The sequence below is a fragment of the Camelus ferus genome, chromosome 27, assembly GCF_009834535.1.
Source record: "Camelus ferus isolate YT-003-E chromosome 27, BCGSAC_Cfer_1.0, whole genome shotgun sequence".
NCBI classification, from domain to species: Eukaryota; Metazoa; Chordata; class Mammalia; order Artiodactyla; family Camelidae; genus Camelus; species Camelus ferus.
In genome coordinates, this window is record NC_045722.1 from 6889233 (window position 1) to 6907445 (window position 18213).

General features: G+C 52.0%; 1 protein-coding gene and 1 non-coding gene across 10 annotated transcripts in view; both read left to right on the top strand.

Annotated features, from left to right (window-relative positions):
- ACSBG1 (acyl-CoA synthetase bubblegum family member 1) overlaps positions 1-18213 on the top strand; it is a 47968-nt gene extending 29755 nt beyond the window's left edge. For all 9 annotated transcript variants that reach the window (XM_032469239.1, XM_032469233.1, XM_032469232.1 and 6 more), the window contains 12 exons: positions 5851-6071; positions 6542-6630; positions 6943-7063; positions 10901-10981; positions 11070-11219; positions 11566-11742; positions 12511-12692; positions 13588-13818; positions 14506-14723; positions 15429-15568; positions 16121-16367; positions 17586-18213. In XM_032469239.1, coding sequence (XP_032325130.1) covers positions 5851-6071; positions 6542-6630; positions 6943-7063; positions 10901-10981; positions 11070-11219; positions 11566-11742; positions 12511-12692; positions 13588-13818; positions 14506-14723; positions 15429-15568; positions 16121-16367; positions 17586-17671 — 1943 coding nt within the window. In that variant the 3' untranslated portion in view covers positions 17672-18213. The remainder of the gene's footprint in view (positions 1-5850; positions 6072-6541; positions 6631-6942; positions 7064-10900; positions 10982-11069; positions 11220-11565; positions 11743-12510; positions 12693-13587; positions 13819-14505; positions 14724-15428; positions 15569-16120; positions 16368-17585) is intronic.
- Positions 9478-9551, top strand: TRNAA-UGC. Its single transcript has one exon. It is a non-coding gene; the product is annotated as a tRNA-Ala (tRNA).

Here is an 18213-nt window from a genome sequence, read left to right on the forward strand (position 1 = left end):
GGCTCTTCTCAGTCACTGTCCAGAGATTTCCCTTCCGGCAGAGATAAGGGTGAGAGAGGGAGCCGCGTAGTAAGGAGCCAGAGGCGGGAATACATGGAGGTGAGAAGGCGAAGACGAGGTGCTGCGGCAGGGAGGCTCCTCTGCCTTCCCTGCTGTCGGTTCCTAAGCCTGAGGTTTGGCTCAGCCGCTGGCACCAGAGGCCAAGGCCACTGAGCTGTGCTGGACTCAGGCCAGAAGGACGCTGAGTGAGGCAAGGTCTTGCCAGGCCCTGCCTGGGGCTCTCAGTGTGCAGGATGGAAGTTCAGCCTGGCATGGCCTACTTGGGCAGACACCTGCTCTGTAGGCCCGTCTCTCTCTGTACTTGGACAGTGATGTGTCCTGCATCACCTTCAGGCCATCCTGGGGGGCAGGAGGGAGGGGAAGGTCCAGGCCCCCTAGATACCCAGTCATTCAGTCCAGGCCTCCTGGGACTGGGATGGGACAGAGGCTGACTGGTGCTTCCTCGAAGGCCCCCTGACCTCTGCTCTGGGCCGGGCTTCTGTGCTCAGGCCCCAGGGAGGAGTCATACCTGCCTTCGAGAGCCTCCAGCCTGGTGGGAGAGGCAGCCCCAACCAGGACTCGGCCCGCAGTGAGGCTCAGGTGCTAAAGTCTTTGATGAGGGGGTAGCACTTGGGACGTGAAGTGCGGGAGAGGTGGGTGTGTGACGGGGAAGGGTGTTCTGGGCAGAAGCACCAGCGGGGGGTGGGGAACTGGGCAGAGCTCAGGCTGGCTGTGAGGAAGGCTGTGTATTGAGGTTGGCAGAGGTTGGGGAGGGCCTTCCTTAGAGGCCATGGTGGGGTCATCACCCTATGGTCAATGGGTGATGTGGGAGGCTTTTCAACAGGTCAAGTCTGGGTTCAGAAAGGTGGCTCCAGAAGCCTCTAGAATGTGGGAAGAGGCAGTGGCCAGGTGTCATGGCTGCCCAAGGTCACCGAGCCTGAGCCCCAGCACAGGACTTGGGCAGGAGGCATGACAGTCCTTTCCCAGAGGAGATGTGTATGTTGGGGTTGGCCTAGAACTCCACCGGGACCCCAGGTGGCCACCTGGAGACGTGTGGAGTTGGGAGTCAGACACTGAGTTGGAATCCCAGCTTTGCCAGCAGCGACTTAGCCTCTGTGAGTCTCAAAGGGTTAGCTAGGTTGTAACATGGACGGCTGTGGGCGTAAAACAAGACAGCACACAGCCGCCCTTGCACAAGGAGAGGCTCAGCGAATGGGAGCTGTGACTATTTTCAATCCCTCACTGAAAGGAGGACAGTTGGGCCTCTAGGAAGGCGGGGACCAAGGGTGGGCCTCTTTCCAGCAAAGTGGCCCACTTCTCTTCTGGCTGGTTTGGGGGCTCAGACAGCTGAGCCTGTGCAGAGAATGTGGAGAGGAAGGGCCGGGCAGGAGCCACACTGCCTGGTCACCTTTCCCGAAGGTCGTGGGTCCTCTGGGGGCCAGGCTCTCATCACTGTCACAAGGCGGCTGGGCTTAGAGGAGACTGAACTCGCAGACCAACTGACTTTCCTTCCCTTGTCAATTCCTTCTTTCCTCCTTTCAAGAAGATTTGAGTTGACAGAATACAGAAGGGTAGACACCATGAGATGAGAATCTAACGGCAGGAAAAGGCAGAGTAGCGAGTGGGAGAGAAGAAATCAGGAGGAAGAACTCTGTCCAAAATATCCCTCCAAATGTTAGAGGCTTTTTTCCTTTGGATGAAGTAAACCCACTTCTAGAAATCTATCCTTTGGAAAGCCTAGAACAGGGCTGAAAGCTGGAAATCATCTGAGTGTCTTTCAGTGGGGCAGTGGTTATGATGTGTACATCATGATGTGGCCAAACAATGGAGTAGTACTCAGCCACATACACACACACACACACATCACACACCCCCACATGCACACATACACACACAGGCACATGCAACGAGAGAGACATGTTAATGTCACAAAAGTTAAAGACAGATGATTTGGCGAAGGAGGGCATAGCTTATTGGTAGATTGCATGCCCAGCATGCATGAGGTCCAGGATTCAATCCCCAGTACCTCCATGAAAAAATTAATAAACTAACCTAATTACTCCCCCCCAAAAAAAACAAGAACAAAAAAATAAATAAAGACGGATGATTTGGCTATTGGCTGTTTGATTTGGTACACTACTACTTTTTTAAAGTGTGAGTCAACATTTAAAAATCAAGTGATTACACATCAACACTCAGATTTCAGGGAACTCTTAGTTTCCATCCCTACTGGGCCCAAATCCTAGAGCGCAGAGCCCTCTTTAGATGAGGCATGCACTCGCCCACCTCCATGGTCCCAGCCACTCCCCGTTGCCTCCCTGACACAGAAGCCGGGGTTGGCACAGTGATCGTTGCCCCTGTAGCATAGCTTTCCTTAGTGAAATATTGCACTGTTCCTTGTCTCTGTCAAAACAGAGACACAGAAGTTGGCCTGCGAGAGCCATGTGTCTCAAGGCAAGTGAGAGAGAGCCTATTTCTTTGTGGGAATGAAGGCTGTGCCTGTGTGTTTCACATGCAAGTCCTGGGGCACGTCATTCATCCATGATTTACTATTACACATCATTTATCATGATGCTGATACAGAACTACCTGGCCCCTGTGGGTGTTTTGGGTTTGCCACCCTTGATTAATAGAACAGTAACGTGATTCTTTTTTTTCTTTTTTAACTTTGGATAAAAAAATAACAGCAACAAAATAAAACCAAACTCCTTGTGCCTGTATTTGTACAAGCATGACAGACACACACCAAATGTCAACAGTGGCCACCTAGACAGGCAGACTGAGGACGGCCTGTCCCTTTTTATATCATGTCCTTCTAAATCGTTTTCTATTTCTTAGGACAAGTATGTATTGTTTTCTCAGGTTTTTTTGTAAAAAGATGACAGCTTAAAAGATGATAGGTTAAAGTTAGAACTCTTGGCTGAGTGAAGATTTGACAACAGATCATAAGACTTACGTCTGATTTTCTTGGCAATGCTGGGGGGACAGGTGACTGCAGTGGAGCCTGAGCCTCTAAAAATGCGCACAGGAGAAATTTCCCTTTTCTGGTCTAAGCACAAGAGTAATCTGTGCCAGGGGAGGGGCAGGAGCTACCAGGTCCTGGGCAGTGGTGACTCTGCCAGGCTCTGGGCACACTGGCTGGGTAGCCTCACCGAATCCTTGCACCAGTTTGAGGGGAGAGGGGGGCCAGCACTGTTCCTCCCATTTTGAAAGCAGTTTTATTGAGGTGTAATCTATATGCCATCAAATGTACCCATTCTAAGCATAATAACTTTTCACTTTTTCATTGGAAAAAAAACCCACTTTCCCAATGATTTTTAGCAAATTTACAGTTGCACAAACATCACTACAGTCCAATTTTAGGTCATTCCCATCACATCCTAAAGATCCTTAGTGCCTGTCTGTGGTCACACCCCATTCCCACCTCCACCCCCAGCCCCAGGCAACCACTAATCTGCTTTAGCTCATTTCTGCCTTTTCTGGACATTTCGTGCAAACAGAATCAGACAATACGTGGTCCTGGGCTTCTGGCTTCTTTCACCAAACATGGTTCTGAGGTTCATCCATGTTGTTGCTTGTATCAGCACTTTGTTCCTTTTTAGAGCCAAACAGCATTCCATTGTGGGGAGAGCCGCGTGGAGCTTTCAGTCATCAGTTGATGGGTACCTGGCTGTGCCTGCTTTTGGACCACTAGAAATCACGCCGCTATGAACTTTCACATACAAGTCTTTGTGGAGACGTGTGTTTTCATTTCTCTCGGCTGTCTACCAAAGAGTGGCGTTGCTGGGTTGTACAATAGATTTATATTTAACTTTTTAAAAAGCTGCCAAACTATTTTCCAGTATGGCTGCGCCATCTCAATGCTGCCACCCATGTGAGGGCTCCCGTCTCTCCACAGCCTCGCCAACCCATCACACTTTAAGATGATTAGAATGGAGCTGGGAGGAGGAGAACTTGCCCAGGCCGTGCAGCGCGGAGTGGCAGAGCTGAATTTGAGCCCAGGTTGCCCTGGCTCCACAGCCTCTGTCTTTGCCCCCTGTCTCTGCTCGTGGGAATGAGCTTTCACAAAGTGCAGAGGTGGGAGGCTCTAAAGAGGCTGGTCACTGGGCTCTGCCAGGCTGCAGTCCCAGGATATGGGGAAGGGGCTTGAAGGAGTCTGAGGGGTGATCAGAGAGGGGTCCTTGGTGGCCCCAGCTCACACCTCCACATAAGGGCGCAGGGCTCTGGCAGTGGCTGGTGGCGGGCCTCAGTCTGGGGAGGTGGTGGTGGGAGCCAGCCCGCGTGGCCTTGGCCTCTGTCGGCACACGAGGCCCAGCGCTGGGTAGCCCACTCTCTGCCCGAGCCCACATTCCCTTGGCTGCTGTTCCCTTGCCTTGTACACCCCTTCTCCTGTTGGAGACTAGATCTGCCCCCTCGTCCCTCATCCTTGGCCTCCAGAGGAGGAAAGCTGGGCTCTCTTGTCCCAGCCCCAGGACCTTTACTTCTTTCTGCCAACCTTGGGGTCCACATGAAACCTTAGAGTGTTGGAGGCAGGGAAGAAGCTCACCCAGTCCGTCTGCCTGCCTCGGGGAAGGGCCCATCACAGGGCCCCCTCCTGGTCCTGCCTCAAGATGGACATTTAAGGAGGCGGGGCCTCCCCGCCTCAGCCTGGGCCAAGCCAGCAGGTGCAGGGCACCCCTGTGGTCCTAGTCAGCCCCCACTCCCCCGCCCATGGGCCAGCTTCTTACGATGACTGCCCTGGCCCCAAAAGGCAGCCTCGTAGACAAAAGTTTCCAGAGCAAAGGAAAAGGTTTCCACCCAAACCTCCTTTGCAAACATTCTGGACAACTTGGGAAAAGGAGGTGCATTTATTGAGCACCAACTATATGCCAAGGCTCTTTCACATACACCTTTTTTTGGGACCTTCATATCATGCCTGAGAACTGAACCCTTTACCGTTCCCCTGAGAAAACAGACTCAGAGATTAAACAGCTCACCCCAAATCTCACATATTAAATGGTAAATCTCTGCTTCCACCCACCACAGTAACCTCAAAGGCTAGGTGGTGCCGGGACAGTGTAGCAAGTGTGAGCAGTGGCAGCACGTACCCTTTCCCGCTGTGTGACCTTGGGAAAATGGCTGAGCCTCTCGGAACTGCAGCTGCCCCACCTGTAAAGCAGGGCTACCAGGTCCGTGTTGTGCAGACTAGATGAGATCCCTATGTGAAGGATTCACGTGGGGCCTAGCACTAGACAGGAATGAGCAAAGAGATGGTTTGATTATTTCCTGAGGCTGGGAAACTTTCCAGGCTTGTGATCACTGCCTGCCGGCTTTCAGTCTCCTCCAGCCCCTTGGAAGGGTTGCTCTTTTTGATGCTTTGACCTTCTGTCCAGTTGGGTCTGTCCCCAACCCATTCTCAGGAGGCAGAGGAAAGGTGGAAACCCCAGAGGATGTGACAGTCCTGCTCCCCTGAGGCAGCCCCAAATCCACTGCCAACTGCCCAGCCACTGGGGGCAAACCCCAGCTGTCACAGAGGCAGGAAAAGGTCTAGGGGCCACGGCATCCCCCAGGCCTCCTCCTCCCCTCCAGCCATTCCCTCTCGTCCTTGCTGCATCCCTAAAGCCTTGCCTATCCTTCAAGACTGTTGGGACTCCCTTTCCAGGCAACCTGCATCTACCTCAGTCCTGAGCTTGTCTGCCAGCCCCCATGGCCCAGTGCCCATGGCATTGTAGGGACCAGAGGTCTGGGAGCTCTGCCCAGGGAAGGACCGGGGTTCCCTGGGGACAACCTTGGGCTGGCATGACCCAAGCTGTGGTCTCCTCCACCCTGCAGAGGAGATACTATGGACAACTCGGACCGATGGGCGGGTCCGCCTGCGCAAAGACCCCAGCTGCTCAGAGGTTCCCTACACTGTGCATCAGATGTTCTGCAAGACTCTGGACAAGTACGGGAACCTGAGTGCTATGGTCTACAAGCGCCAGGGCATGTGGGAGCGTATCTCCTATTTCCAGTACTACCTGCTGTCCCGCAAAGTCGCCAAGGGCTTCCTGAAGGTGAGGAGCCCCTTTAAGGTGCGGCCTCTGCTCTCCCTAGTTCTGCCTCCCAGCTCTGGGCCTTCACAGGCCTCCTGATGCCCCACTGGGCAAGCCCTCAGAAAAGATAATGAAAAACCAGCTCATTTACTGAGCTAATGATACGTTCTGGCGTGGTGCTGAGGGTTTATATTCACTGGGCCCTTGCCATGTGCCAGGACTTGCTACAAGCTTTTCCTCTGTCATCCCGTCCAACGTGGGTTGGGAAGCCTGGTGCACTGGGCTGAGGGCCAGACTCCCCAGGAAGGCCCTGGGAGGGTAGCAAGGGCTGTTGAAGGTCTGATCCCCAGGGCACTGTCTGACAAGGGACCTTGGGAGGGTGGTCTCTGAGGTGGGCTGGCAGGGTCCCCCGTGGTCTAGAAGAGGGGCTTGGTGAGAACCAGAGGCCCCTTCCCTGCCGGCTGACCGGCCTGTCTGCCTTTGGCCTGGAGCTCGGACTGGAGCGGGCCCACAGCGTGGCCATCCTCGGCTTCAACTCCCCGGAGTGGTTCTTCTCGGCAGTGGGCACAGTGTTCGCAGGGTGAGTGGCTGAGGGTGGGGCTGAGTCTCCAGGGGGCTGGAGGTGGGCAGAGAGTGGAGAGAGGGCCGTTATCTTTTTTGAGAGGCCCCCACCCCTTCCCCAGCACCCCACCTCTTCCCCGGGGCCCTCTCCAGACCCTCCTTTGGCCCTTCCCTGCCTGGGGTGGCTGTGATGAGCAGGTGTGGGAGCTCTGCCTGCCCAGTCACAGGAGCTCTCTGGGCCCGGGCACTTTGGGTGTGTCAGGGAGGGGGCTGGGCCGAGGGGGTGGCCGCTGCACCTGCCCACACACGAATCCTCCCGGGTCTCCTGTAGTGGCATCGTCACCGGCCTCTATACCACCAGCTCCCCCAAGGCCTGCCAGTACATCGCCTATGACTCTCGAGCCAACATCATCGTGGTCGACACACAGAAGCAGCTGGAAAAGATCCTCAAGGTTTGGGGGAAAGAGGCAGCGAGCACAGGGGTCAGAGGCTGGGCGTCCTCATAGGTCTCCAGCTTACAAAGGACTTTTCTACCCTCCCTGCCAGAGTCCCCCATCACCCTCAACAGCAGCCCTCCCCCACCACACACACACATAGATCAAGCAGGGCAGTGACCACCAACCCATTTGCCAGGTCTGAAAACTGAGGCCCAGAAAATCCAAGGGACATTCCCCACATCCCCCAGGAAGTAGAGCTTTAAAAAGCCCCCCAACAGATTTTGCCCTGTCCCTCAGGGGGACAACCCCCTCTGCATATAGATGGTTGATCTGATCCAAATGCCCTCCCCCAGCCTCATTTTGCCACTGAAGAAACTGAGGCCCAGACCTACTGAATCAGAAATGTCCACCCTAGGTAATTACTTTAAATTTGTGTAAGGAAACTTTCCAGGCAAACAAAAATAGAAGAGTAGAGTGGACCCTCATATGATGATCATCCAGATTCAATAATCATCCATGTTTTTTCATCACACTCATTTTGTCAGTTTACCTTGTTTTACACTTGAAGGCAAATCTCTGACATCACATCATTTCCTCCCCTGAATATTTCAATGTGCTCCTCTAAAACGTGACATTTTTCTTTAACAGTCACAGTCACTTTGTCACCTCTAACACAAGTCAAATAATTCTCTGATAGCTGCAGTGTCTTTTTACCGTTGGTTCGTTTGAATCAGGATCTAAACCAGGCCCATATGTTGCAATTCGTGGTGTCTCTTAAGAGTCTTTTAATCCAGAACAAAGCCCCCATCTTTTGTTTCCCATGCCATAGGCCAGTGTGGTCCCAGATCAGCAGCCTCACCTGGGTACTTGGTTGCAGAACCCACCCAGACCTCCGATTCCAAACTTCAGGGTGTGGGGCCCAGCACTCTGTTTAACAGGCCTCCTGGTGATTCTAAGACAGGCTCAAGTGTGAGAACCCCTGCCATCAGCGTGCTGCAGAAGCTGGGTCAGCTTGTTTCTGTATCCTCTGCGCCTTCCTATTAGGTCTCGAGGCTTGATACGTTTCAGGTTAAACACTGACTGGCAAGAATGCCCCATAGGTGGCGCTGTGTGCTTCACATTGCACAGCCTGAAGAGGCGCATGTTGGGTGGGACCTCTCGTGGTGATGCAGAGCTTGTCGGTGGATTCCTGTGGCAGCCACCGGCTCGTCCACTGCAATGTTCCCCATCAACCTTTCTCTACTGATGGTCTGTACCTGAATTAATTATTTCATGAGCCGTGGCAAAATGTTGGTTTTCTAATTCATCAGCTGGAATTCTTCTCCAGAGGAAGGATTTTCTCTCATCACCTGGGGCTCTTTGCTACCTGAAGCATCCTATTTATGCAGAGTCTATGTTGGTGAATGTTCCACGCATACTTGAAAGAATGTTCATTCTGCAGTTGCTGGGGAGAATCTTCTACAAATGTTAATAATGCCAACTTGATTGATGGTGTTCCAATGTTTGTCATCTATTTCCCTGTTGATTTTCTGTCTGCTTATTCTAACAAATCCTGAGAAAGGGAGTGATGAAATCTCTGATTATTATTCTGGATTTATCTACTTCTCATTTCATATCAACCAGTTTTTGCTTCGTGTGTTTGAAGCTCTGTTTTATATATATACGTATTTAGATTGTTGGATCTCTGGATGAATTAAGCCCTTTATCATTAAGAAATGTCCCTCTTTATCTCTGGTCACAGTTCTTGTTCCAAAGCAACTTTGTATTAAGTTAATATAGCCACTCCAGGTTTCTAACGATCAGTGTTTGTACGGTCCACACTTCTGCATTGTTTCACTTTTAACCTGTGTCCTTGTATTTAAAGCAAGTCTTTTATAAACAGCATATAGTTGGGTCTTGCCTTTTATCCAGTCTGACAAAATTGTCTATAAAACTACCAGTTGGCTGTTTCCTGTTTGTCCCATCCATTCTTTGATCCTTTTCTCCTCTTTCCTGGCTTCTTTTGGATGGAGTTTTGTGTTTTTATTTTGTTCTGTTTTTGAGTTTTCCATTCTATCCACAGGCTTATTAGTTCTCCTCTCATGCTTGCCCTGTGGCTTACAATACGCGTCTTTAACTCACCACAGTCTACTTTCGAATAACATTAAAATGTAATATTGTACTAATTCACATATAAATGTAGAAATCTTCCAACAGTGTACTTCCATCCCCCTCCCAGCCTTTGTGCTGTCATTCATACTTAAACTAATTTCTGTGTGAGTTATAACCCCTGGGATGCACTATTTTAAACAGTCAGGTATCATTCAAAGAAATTGTAAAAGAAGGAAAAGATGTCTTTTATATTTACCCACATATTTGCCTTCATCTATTTACATAGATCCCAAGTTTTCATCTGGTTCATCTTCTGCCTTAAGCATTTTCTTCAGGAGGGAGGTGCATAGCTCAGTGGTAGAGCACATGACTTGCAAGCATGAGGTCCTGGGTTCAATTCCCAATACCTCCATTAAGAACAAACAAACAAAACAAAAAGATCCCCAAATATAAGAATTTTCTTCAACATGTCTTGCAATACAAAGCAGGAGGGCAAGGCATTCTGTCAGCTTCTCTTTGCCTTAACACATGTTCATTTTTACCTTCATGTTTCAAAAGATATTTTCATTTGGTTTAGAATTCTGGGTTGACAGGGTTTCTTTCTTTCTTTCTTTTTTTTTTCTTTCAGCCCTTTAAAGATTCCATCCCTATGTTTTCTACTTTGCCTTGTCTCTGAGAAGAAGTCTATAATTTCTTATCTTTTCCTCCCCACGTGCTGTATCTCATCTCTCTGGCTGCTTTTAAGATTTTTTTCTTTGATCACTGGTGTTCAGCTGTTTGATTCTGCTGTGTCTTGGTGTGGTTTTTCTTTATGAAATCTTGCTTGGGGTTCATTGGGAGTCTTGAATTTGTGGATTTATAGTTTTAATCAAACTTAGAACTTTCTCAGACTTTTTTCCAGTTAAAAAAAAAAATGTCCTGGGATGCGAATTACATGTATGTTAGGCTTCTTAGTTTTCTCCTGCCAGTTAATTTTTTTTCCAGTTTTTATTTTCTCTCTCTCTCTCTCTCTCTCTCAATTTCATTTTGAGACGTGTTTAATTAAGCCTATTCGGGGCAAGTTTAGAGAGCCTTTCCTTTATGCCTAATTTAGCCCCACAACTACCCTGACCCTTCTGGGTCCTCTGCTTAATGCCTCCTCAGGTCCCTCCACTCTGGCTAATGGAAACACAAACAGTTCTGGCCATGCACACGCTCTTGTTAGGCTTCTGGCCCCAGTCATTGTTCTTCTGCTGGCTTCATGGGGTTCCCCCTGTACCTGTGCAGATTGGTATTCGGCCAAAGAGATTTCTAGAACCCTTTCTCTGCATAGTTCTCTCCTATCTGGTGTTCTGTCCCACAAACTCTCGGTACCCCAGCTTTCCTGAACTCTGACCTCTATCCCCTCAACTCAGTGAGACACCTGAGTCCTGGTTTCCCTCTGCCCCTCCCTTGCCTCTCTCCTCCACAGGGGCACAGCCCTCTGTTGTGGGGCTAGATCATAGTCCATTCAGCCAGGCCCCAGGTTGTCTGGTTTTCCTTTAATAATAGAGAGTCATCCCCTATCCCCTGCTTATCCCACCTTTGCTGCTACAAAGTTCTCATGATGGGAAACCATGCATGAAGAGTGGCAAGTGTCCTGCTGAGTCAAAGGTCAGAGCTCGGGACCAGCAACCTTTGCCACAAGGTGTTTGCCCAGCCAACTAATACCTGGAGGTGGGGCTCTTCTCAAGGGGTGACTGTTTTTTTAATGAGACCCCTGTATTCTTCCCATCAATACAGATCTGGAAAAACCTGCCACATCTGAAGGCAGTAGTGACATATCGAGAACCTCCTTCCAAGAAGATGCCCAATGTGTACACGGTATGGGTGGAGAGCCTGGGGACAGGTGGGGCCTGTGGGGGCCTGCCCAGCTCACCTGGACTGCCCACGCCCTCCCACCCGGCCACAGATGGAGGAGGTCATGGAACTGGGGAATGAGGTGCCTGAGGAGGCCCTGGACAGCATCATCGAGGCCCAGGAGCCTAACCAGTGCTGCGTGCTGATCTACACATCGGGCACCACTGGGAACCCCAAGGGTGTGATGCTGAGTCAAGACAATGTAGGACAGATGCCCAGATAGGTGGGGGGGTGGGCTGAGGGTGGATCTGGGGAATGGCCCTGCCCCAACAGTCCTAGGAAGGCTCTGTCAGCCCCCCAGCTCAGGACTCTGGGACAAGTAGGACTGCCCTTCAGTCTGGTCCTGGACTGAGCCCAGCAAAGTGGAGGGGGACAGGCGGGGAAGACCTGTCCCACGGGGGTTCCTGTAGATTCCCAGGAGGGTGAGCAACCTCGAGGGTATTCAAAGAACACTGCAAAGAAGTAGCCCAAGCCCTGGGTGGCCACAGCGGTGAGCACTCCCAGGGCCGGCCTGTAGCGCTGCTGGGGCTCCTCTGCCTGCCCTCCAGATCACGTGGACAGCACATCACAGCAGCCAGGCTGGTGGCATCAGACCCTCAGAGGTCCAGCAGGAAGTGGTGGTCAGCTACCTGGCCCTCAGCCACATTGCCGCCCAGTTCTATGACTTGTGGACGGGCCTCCAGTGGGGGGCCCAGATCTGCTTTGCCGAGCCTGATGCCCTGAAGGTCAGTCTGCCTCTCTGCCCTTGTCTGTGTCCGAGCAGGTGTGCACGGGCCTGCCCAAGTGTGTGTTCATGTCTGTGGGCCCCAGGTGTGCATTTGGGAGTACATTGATTCCCCGTGCAGTTAGCAGTCAGAATTCTTTCAGCTTCTTTGAGCCCAGCCTGATTCAGATGACCAAACAAGAAAGGAAAGGAAAATCAAGTCAGTGGTTCCATGGGTCCACAGTCCATCAAGGATGGGCCATACTCAGAGAAAGATCACGAGATGGTCACCGATGGCCACAGCCCCGCCCTGCATCCCAGTCTCATAAACTACACCTGTTCTTTGGATCCTTCTTTTAAGCATGAGGAGAGCATCCCCAGAAGCCCCCTTGCAGACCTCCCCCTCCCCCACATTGGCCTGACTGGTGTCCCGTGTCCATTCCTCGACCAGTCACTGTGCAGGGGAATGAGATGACCGTGTTTGAGTTAGACTGATAAAGAGTCCCTGCCCCCAGGACTGGGATGGGACAGAGGTACTTCTGGAGCCTCTGGCCACCCTGGTACCTGAGCAACATCAGATTCCATTAGCAAAGAAGAGCAGGGAGGGGATGGCTGTTGAGGTGCAGCCAACAGCGTGTGACAAGAGTTGCATGCACATGTGTGTGTGCCCCTGAGCAAGCATCTGTGTGCAGGATGCCTGCCGCTTGTGCACGCTGATTCTGGTGACAGGGGCCTCCTGGCCCCCGGCTGGAGCTGAACCACAGGCCTGTCTCTCACTGGTGGCAAACAGGGGAGCCTGCTGGACACACTGCGGGAGGTGGAGCCCACGGCCCACTTCGGGGTGCCTCGGATATGGGAGAAGATCATGGAGCGTATCCAGGAGGTGGTGGCACAGTCTGGCTTCATCCGGCGCAAGATGCTGCTGTGGGCCATGTCGGTGACCTTGGAGCAGAACCTCACCTGCCCGAACAGGTACAGGGGGCGGGGTGGGGGAGGGAGCAGGCCTGGGTCATAACCCAGGACGCAACCTAGGGTCTGATAGGCCAGGCTTGTCTGGGCCCCATAGGCCTGGCAGTTTTGGGGACCCCTATGTGGAGGCCCCATCAGTGGCTGGCCTGAGCCCCTGTGTTCTTCCCAGACCCCACAGGAGAAAGTCACCCATCTTTGGGTTCTGACTGCGAGGACTGACTTGCTCCCTCTGAGGTGGCTTTCGCCTCCCTGGGAGTGGCTCTTGACAGTCTCTTGAGGGGTCTCCTGACCTCAGTATGTGGCTAGAGAAGGGGCCGCAGTGACCGGGGCTTTTCTAGCCTTCCCAGCATCCCAAGGGAGCACTCACCGCTCCCCCAAAGCCTTTTGATTGCTGTGGGAGGGTCAATGGCACAAGTCCGGCCTGTTCCCATGTAGAAATATTTTCCAGTACTAGTGTGTCTGTGAAACTGAATCATGTGTCATGAGACGTGTACCTACGCCTTCATTTGCACAGATATGAATGACCCATTCATGGGCTTCTAATGGGCTCAGACACATGCATGTCCACGCGTGTATACTTCAAGTCTCTGCTCATGTGTATTATGGTGTGTGCAGACTTGCGTGCATTTGTGTTGTTGTCCAGGTACCTGTACACAGCTGAATCTGTCTGATTTCCTGGCTCAAGACATTATTGCACACAACAGCATGTACACCCCTACACATGGGTGCATGTTCATAGGGCTGATATTAAAAATATTTAGCAACGGATTCAGTGTGGGCGCTAACCAATCAGAACAGATAACTGGAATAGCCATTCAGGGCAGGCACTGAACACCCACCCTGTTAATGAGAATGTGTGTGTGTGGTCTTCTGTGAGCCATTCTGCCTCTCCCACCAGCGATCTGAAGCCCTTCACAACACGACTGGCGGATTACCTGGTGCTCGCCAAGGTCCGCCAGGCCCTGGGCTTTGCCAAGTGTCAGAAGTACTTCTACGGAGGCGCGCCCATGACCACAGAATCACAGCACTTCTTCCTGGGCCTCAACATCCGCCTGCTTCCAGCGTACGGCCTCAGCGAGACCTCAGGCCCCCACTTCATAAGCAGCACCTACAACTACCAGCTCTACAGGTGTGCCTCGGTCTCAGTGCCCACCTGCTGATTAGGTCCCTGAGCCTGGGCCACTGGACTATGGATCCCTGAGTTCCACCAGTTCAATCTTGGGCCAAGACCCTTGGCCGGGCCCGATTCTCATGGGTTTGGTCTCTGCTACAGTGTCACATGGGTCCGTGGTTGCAAACAGCCTTGATGCCCAGGGACCACCTCCCCACCCCGGCACCGAGCAGGGTTCTGATGGAGGAATTTCCCTTTGTCTCCTCCCTCCAGTAGGGGGAGCATGTTGGAGAGTGTCCCACCATTGCTGATAGCCTAGGCTCCATTTTGGATGAAAGTTAGGGGCATTGGACCAGTCCTCTGGTGGGTGGGGAGGGCATTCAGTTCTGGGGGGTGAGTTGAGGGATGACCTGCTGTGCTTAAACACTTCCCCTCCTTGCCTGCCTATCACAGTGCTTGAAGTTGTCCCATTAGGACTTCGCCCATTCATTCATTCACTCATTCATTCATTCACCTAAAAACCTTTAATTGGCCCTCCCTCTCAGCTCTGAGTACCCTATTGAAATAGAAAAACCCTGGGAGGGGACATTCCAGCCATCAGTGAAGACTGAGGGTTGGGGACCCCAAGGCTCCCTGTGGGGGCTGATCCAGGTCTTGGAGGAACCTGCACCGTCTGACGACACCTCCCGGCCCCTCTACCCCCAGTGCCGGCAGGTTGGTGCCAGGCTGCCGGGTGAAGCTGGTGAATGAGGACTCAGAGGGCATCGGAGAGATCTGCCTGTGGGGCCGCAACATCTTCATGGGCTACCTGAACATGGAGGACAAGACGCGTGAGGCCGTTGACTCTGACGGCTGGCTGCACACGGGCGACATGGGCCGCATGGATGCCAACGGCTTCCTCTACATCACCGGGCGTCTCAAAGGTGAGCCCCACCAGCTGGGTTCAAGGCTATGGTGAGATGTGGGAGGAATTATACTGCCACCACTATTTATACCCACTGCAAGTGTTGAGCCCTTATTAAGGGCCACGCACCTTGAATGACATCATTTCGCTTGCTATTGTCTCCCATGAGGAAGATACTCTTATTACCCCGACTTACTGATGAGGACACCCAGAGAGTTCAGTAACTCGCCCAAGGTCACCCAGCTAGTAAATGATGGAACTGGGATTCAAACTCCCTAGAAAAACAAGGCAAGTCTTTCCAGAAAATTCAAGGACATATATATGTACTTTTATCCGCCAACGTGGATATGATGTGGAATATGATGTCCACAGATTGGACATAAAATTTAAAATGAAACATGATGTTTCAAAGAAATTTCCCACGAACAACTTGGCTCTCCCAGGGGAGTAAGCTGTGGACACCTCTGTGGAAGAGGAGCTTTGCTGTGTTTGCTTGAGTGGACATAATGCCCACAGCATCCATGTGGGAATCCCACACCCCAGATTCCCAGGGGAAACTGAAGCTCAGTGAGTGAGTACTTTCTGTAAATCATGCAGGCAGGTGTGTGACAGAGCCTGGATTCCACTGGCCACAGAGGGTCAGCTCTCCAGGCAGAGTCTGGGCACACTTGGCCTCAGCACCCAGACTAAAGTCTGTGCTGGGGGGCTGTCCATGCCTCCCCAGAACTGATCATCACGGCCGGCGGGGAGAACGTGCCCCCTGTGCCCATTGAGGATGCTGTGAAGATGGAGCTGCCCATCATCAGCTTCGCCATGCTGATTGGGGACCAAAGGAAGTTCCTGTCCATGCTGCTCACCTTGAAGGTGTGTCTAGGGGGTCTCGCTCGGGAGGAACAGCCGGTGGGTGGTCTGTGGGTCTGGCCCCAGCAGAAGCCATGTTCAGGCAGGACACATCTGGCTCTCATGACTGTTCTGAAATTACTAGTCAGTGCTGCCAGCACTAAGGGGCAGCTGCAGCACATGGAAATTCCTTCTGCGCCCAGTGGTACAATTACTGATATGCTGCTGTGCTGATCTGTTGTGTGTTCCAGCACAGTCCAGGTTACAAAGCGCTGCCCACCTCAGTCCCCTCGGCAGATACTCAGTCTGGTATCTGGTACCAAGATAGTAGACGGGGCTGCAGTTATGGTCCCTGTTTAAATTATGATTTCATTGGCTGAACTCATCTAACTCTCAGGCTGTTGTTCCTTCCACCACACCACGGGGCTTAATACAGTTGGAGGAACGCCCTGCTTATTCCAGAATCGTCCCTTTGAAACAGAGCTCACAGTGATCCACATCCTTAGTGATCAGCAGTGAGACCTCCTCCAAGACCAGGGTGCAGGTCTTGGTGCTGATCTGTCGCTGGCTTTTCAGTGCACTCTGGATCCAGACACCTCTGACCCAACCGACAACCTGACGGAGCAAGCTGTGGAGTTCTGCCAGAGGGTGGGCAGCAGAGCTACCACAGTCTCTGAGATCGTGGACAAGAAGGATGAGGCCGTGTATCAGGCCATCGAAGAGGGGATCCAGAGGGTCAACATGAAGGCAGCAGCCCGACCCTACCACATCCAGAAGTGGACCATTCTCAAGAGGGACTTCTCCATCTCCGGTGAAGAGTTGGGTAGGTGCTTTCTTTCCACTCTTGCAGGAGCTGTGTGGGAGGGCAGAGGCCATGGCAGAGCCTGGGGAGTGCTCATTAGGAAGAAGCCACGGCAAGAAGGGCCCTGATGGATGACACCCACCTCCTTCCTGTGGGAGGATGTTGATTGCTCAGTGCCTGGCCTTAAGGTTGGGTAGAGCCTGTTCAATGTACAAGGTATGTGCTGGAACTCATTAATTTGAATATATAACATTTAACTTTGCTTTGACTAAGGATCTGTTTTCCCTTGAAATCACAACGGGACTGCCAGACACACACCAAGGCCCTGTTAGTGTTTGGGCTGGAGTCACCTGGCTCTAGGGAGTGAGATCACCATAATCTTCTGTAAAGTCAGCTCATGCAACAGGTAAAGGGATGAAGCCCTTCTGGACCATGGTCCACAGAACCAGAAGAGGCATGGCCTCAGTTGGATGGATGCAGCTGCTCTCGGCTGTAGCATCTTGAGGTGTTCATGGCACAGGGGGAGGTGGAAATGGCTTCTTCATTTCAATGAGACTCCCTCCAACCCATCAAGGCTGAACCCAGGTGCAAGTGTCCATAGTAATGCTGAGATGCAGCCTGAAACACTGAGCCTGTCTGGTTGTCTGGTGCTAACAGACTGAATGCAAGGTCATCCAGTTAGAAGATGTCCTCTCTAAGCACTTTATATAAATGACTTTGATTTTGAAGTTTCCAATTACACAGTCAAGTGTGAGTTAGCACCAAACAGAGTTTACACTTCCCAAACCAGAGCCCTTTCAACCTGGCATTAGACGAGGGAACTGAGGCCAGGAAGTGACTTGTGGAAACCTCTCATAAAGACCATGGCAGAGCCCTCCTGCCCAGCCAGGGCTTTCCCCTGTCCCATCGCAGGCAATCAAAGCATAACATCCAACATTGTATGAACTTCCACTGAAATGCAGAAATGATTTGCCTATTAATTAGCATTGTGTAACAAATTATCCCACTTCCTGTTTCTGTGGGTCACTTAGAACAACCCCGGTACAGTGCGGGAAGGGGCTGCACAGAGGGGTGTGACTACCAGGAGCAGGGATTGCTGTGGGCCAACCTGGAGGCTGGCTCCTACTTGGTCGGGCTCAATTCCAGTTACAGGACTCACTGAGTCTCCATCTCTACCACATACCTTCTCAGGCATCTCAGAGTCCGGGCCTCACTCACTTCTTCCAATATCTCTTTTAGGTCCCACAATGAAGCTGAAACGGCACACAGTCCTGGAGAAGTACAAAGATCTCATCGATTCCCTTTATCAAGGGCAAAACAAGTAATCAGGGGTTGTCCTTCCCCGGTTTCTCCTGAAGATGGCAGGCTGAGTGCTTTCCTGACCTCCAGGTCCTCTTCAGTCTGGGTGCGCGGACTCCTGGCCAAGCCTGTTAGGTCTTGGGGTCATGTGCGGTCCTGGCATCTATGTTTGCCAGGTTTTATGCCAACAATAGCTGAGAAGCTTCACGTGTGCATAGTTTTAAAAGTACTCCTTTCTGTTCAGGTGACAAATGAGATCAGCTCTCCTTCCAGAACTAAAGGGCTGACAAGTTTTGGCTTCAGTTCCAGGTAGATTTAACAGGCTGCTTGCTCACTTAACAGTCCAGCCAGCAGCAGGCTGAGCGCTGGGGGGAGGAAGGGGAAGGTGGCTCGTAGAACCAGCGCGTGCTGCCGGGCAGGCGCTCTGTTGTAACTCACCTAGCGGCCCGACTTGCTCAGGAATTGTGCTGGACGTGGCCGACCGTCTCCTCCCATCGCCAGGCGCTCCGCCGTGCACACACCAGCTGCCTTTGATGCTTAATAAACTGTGGCTGCCTTCCTGATTGTA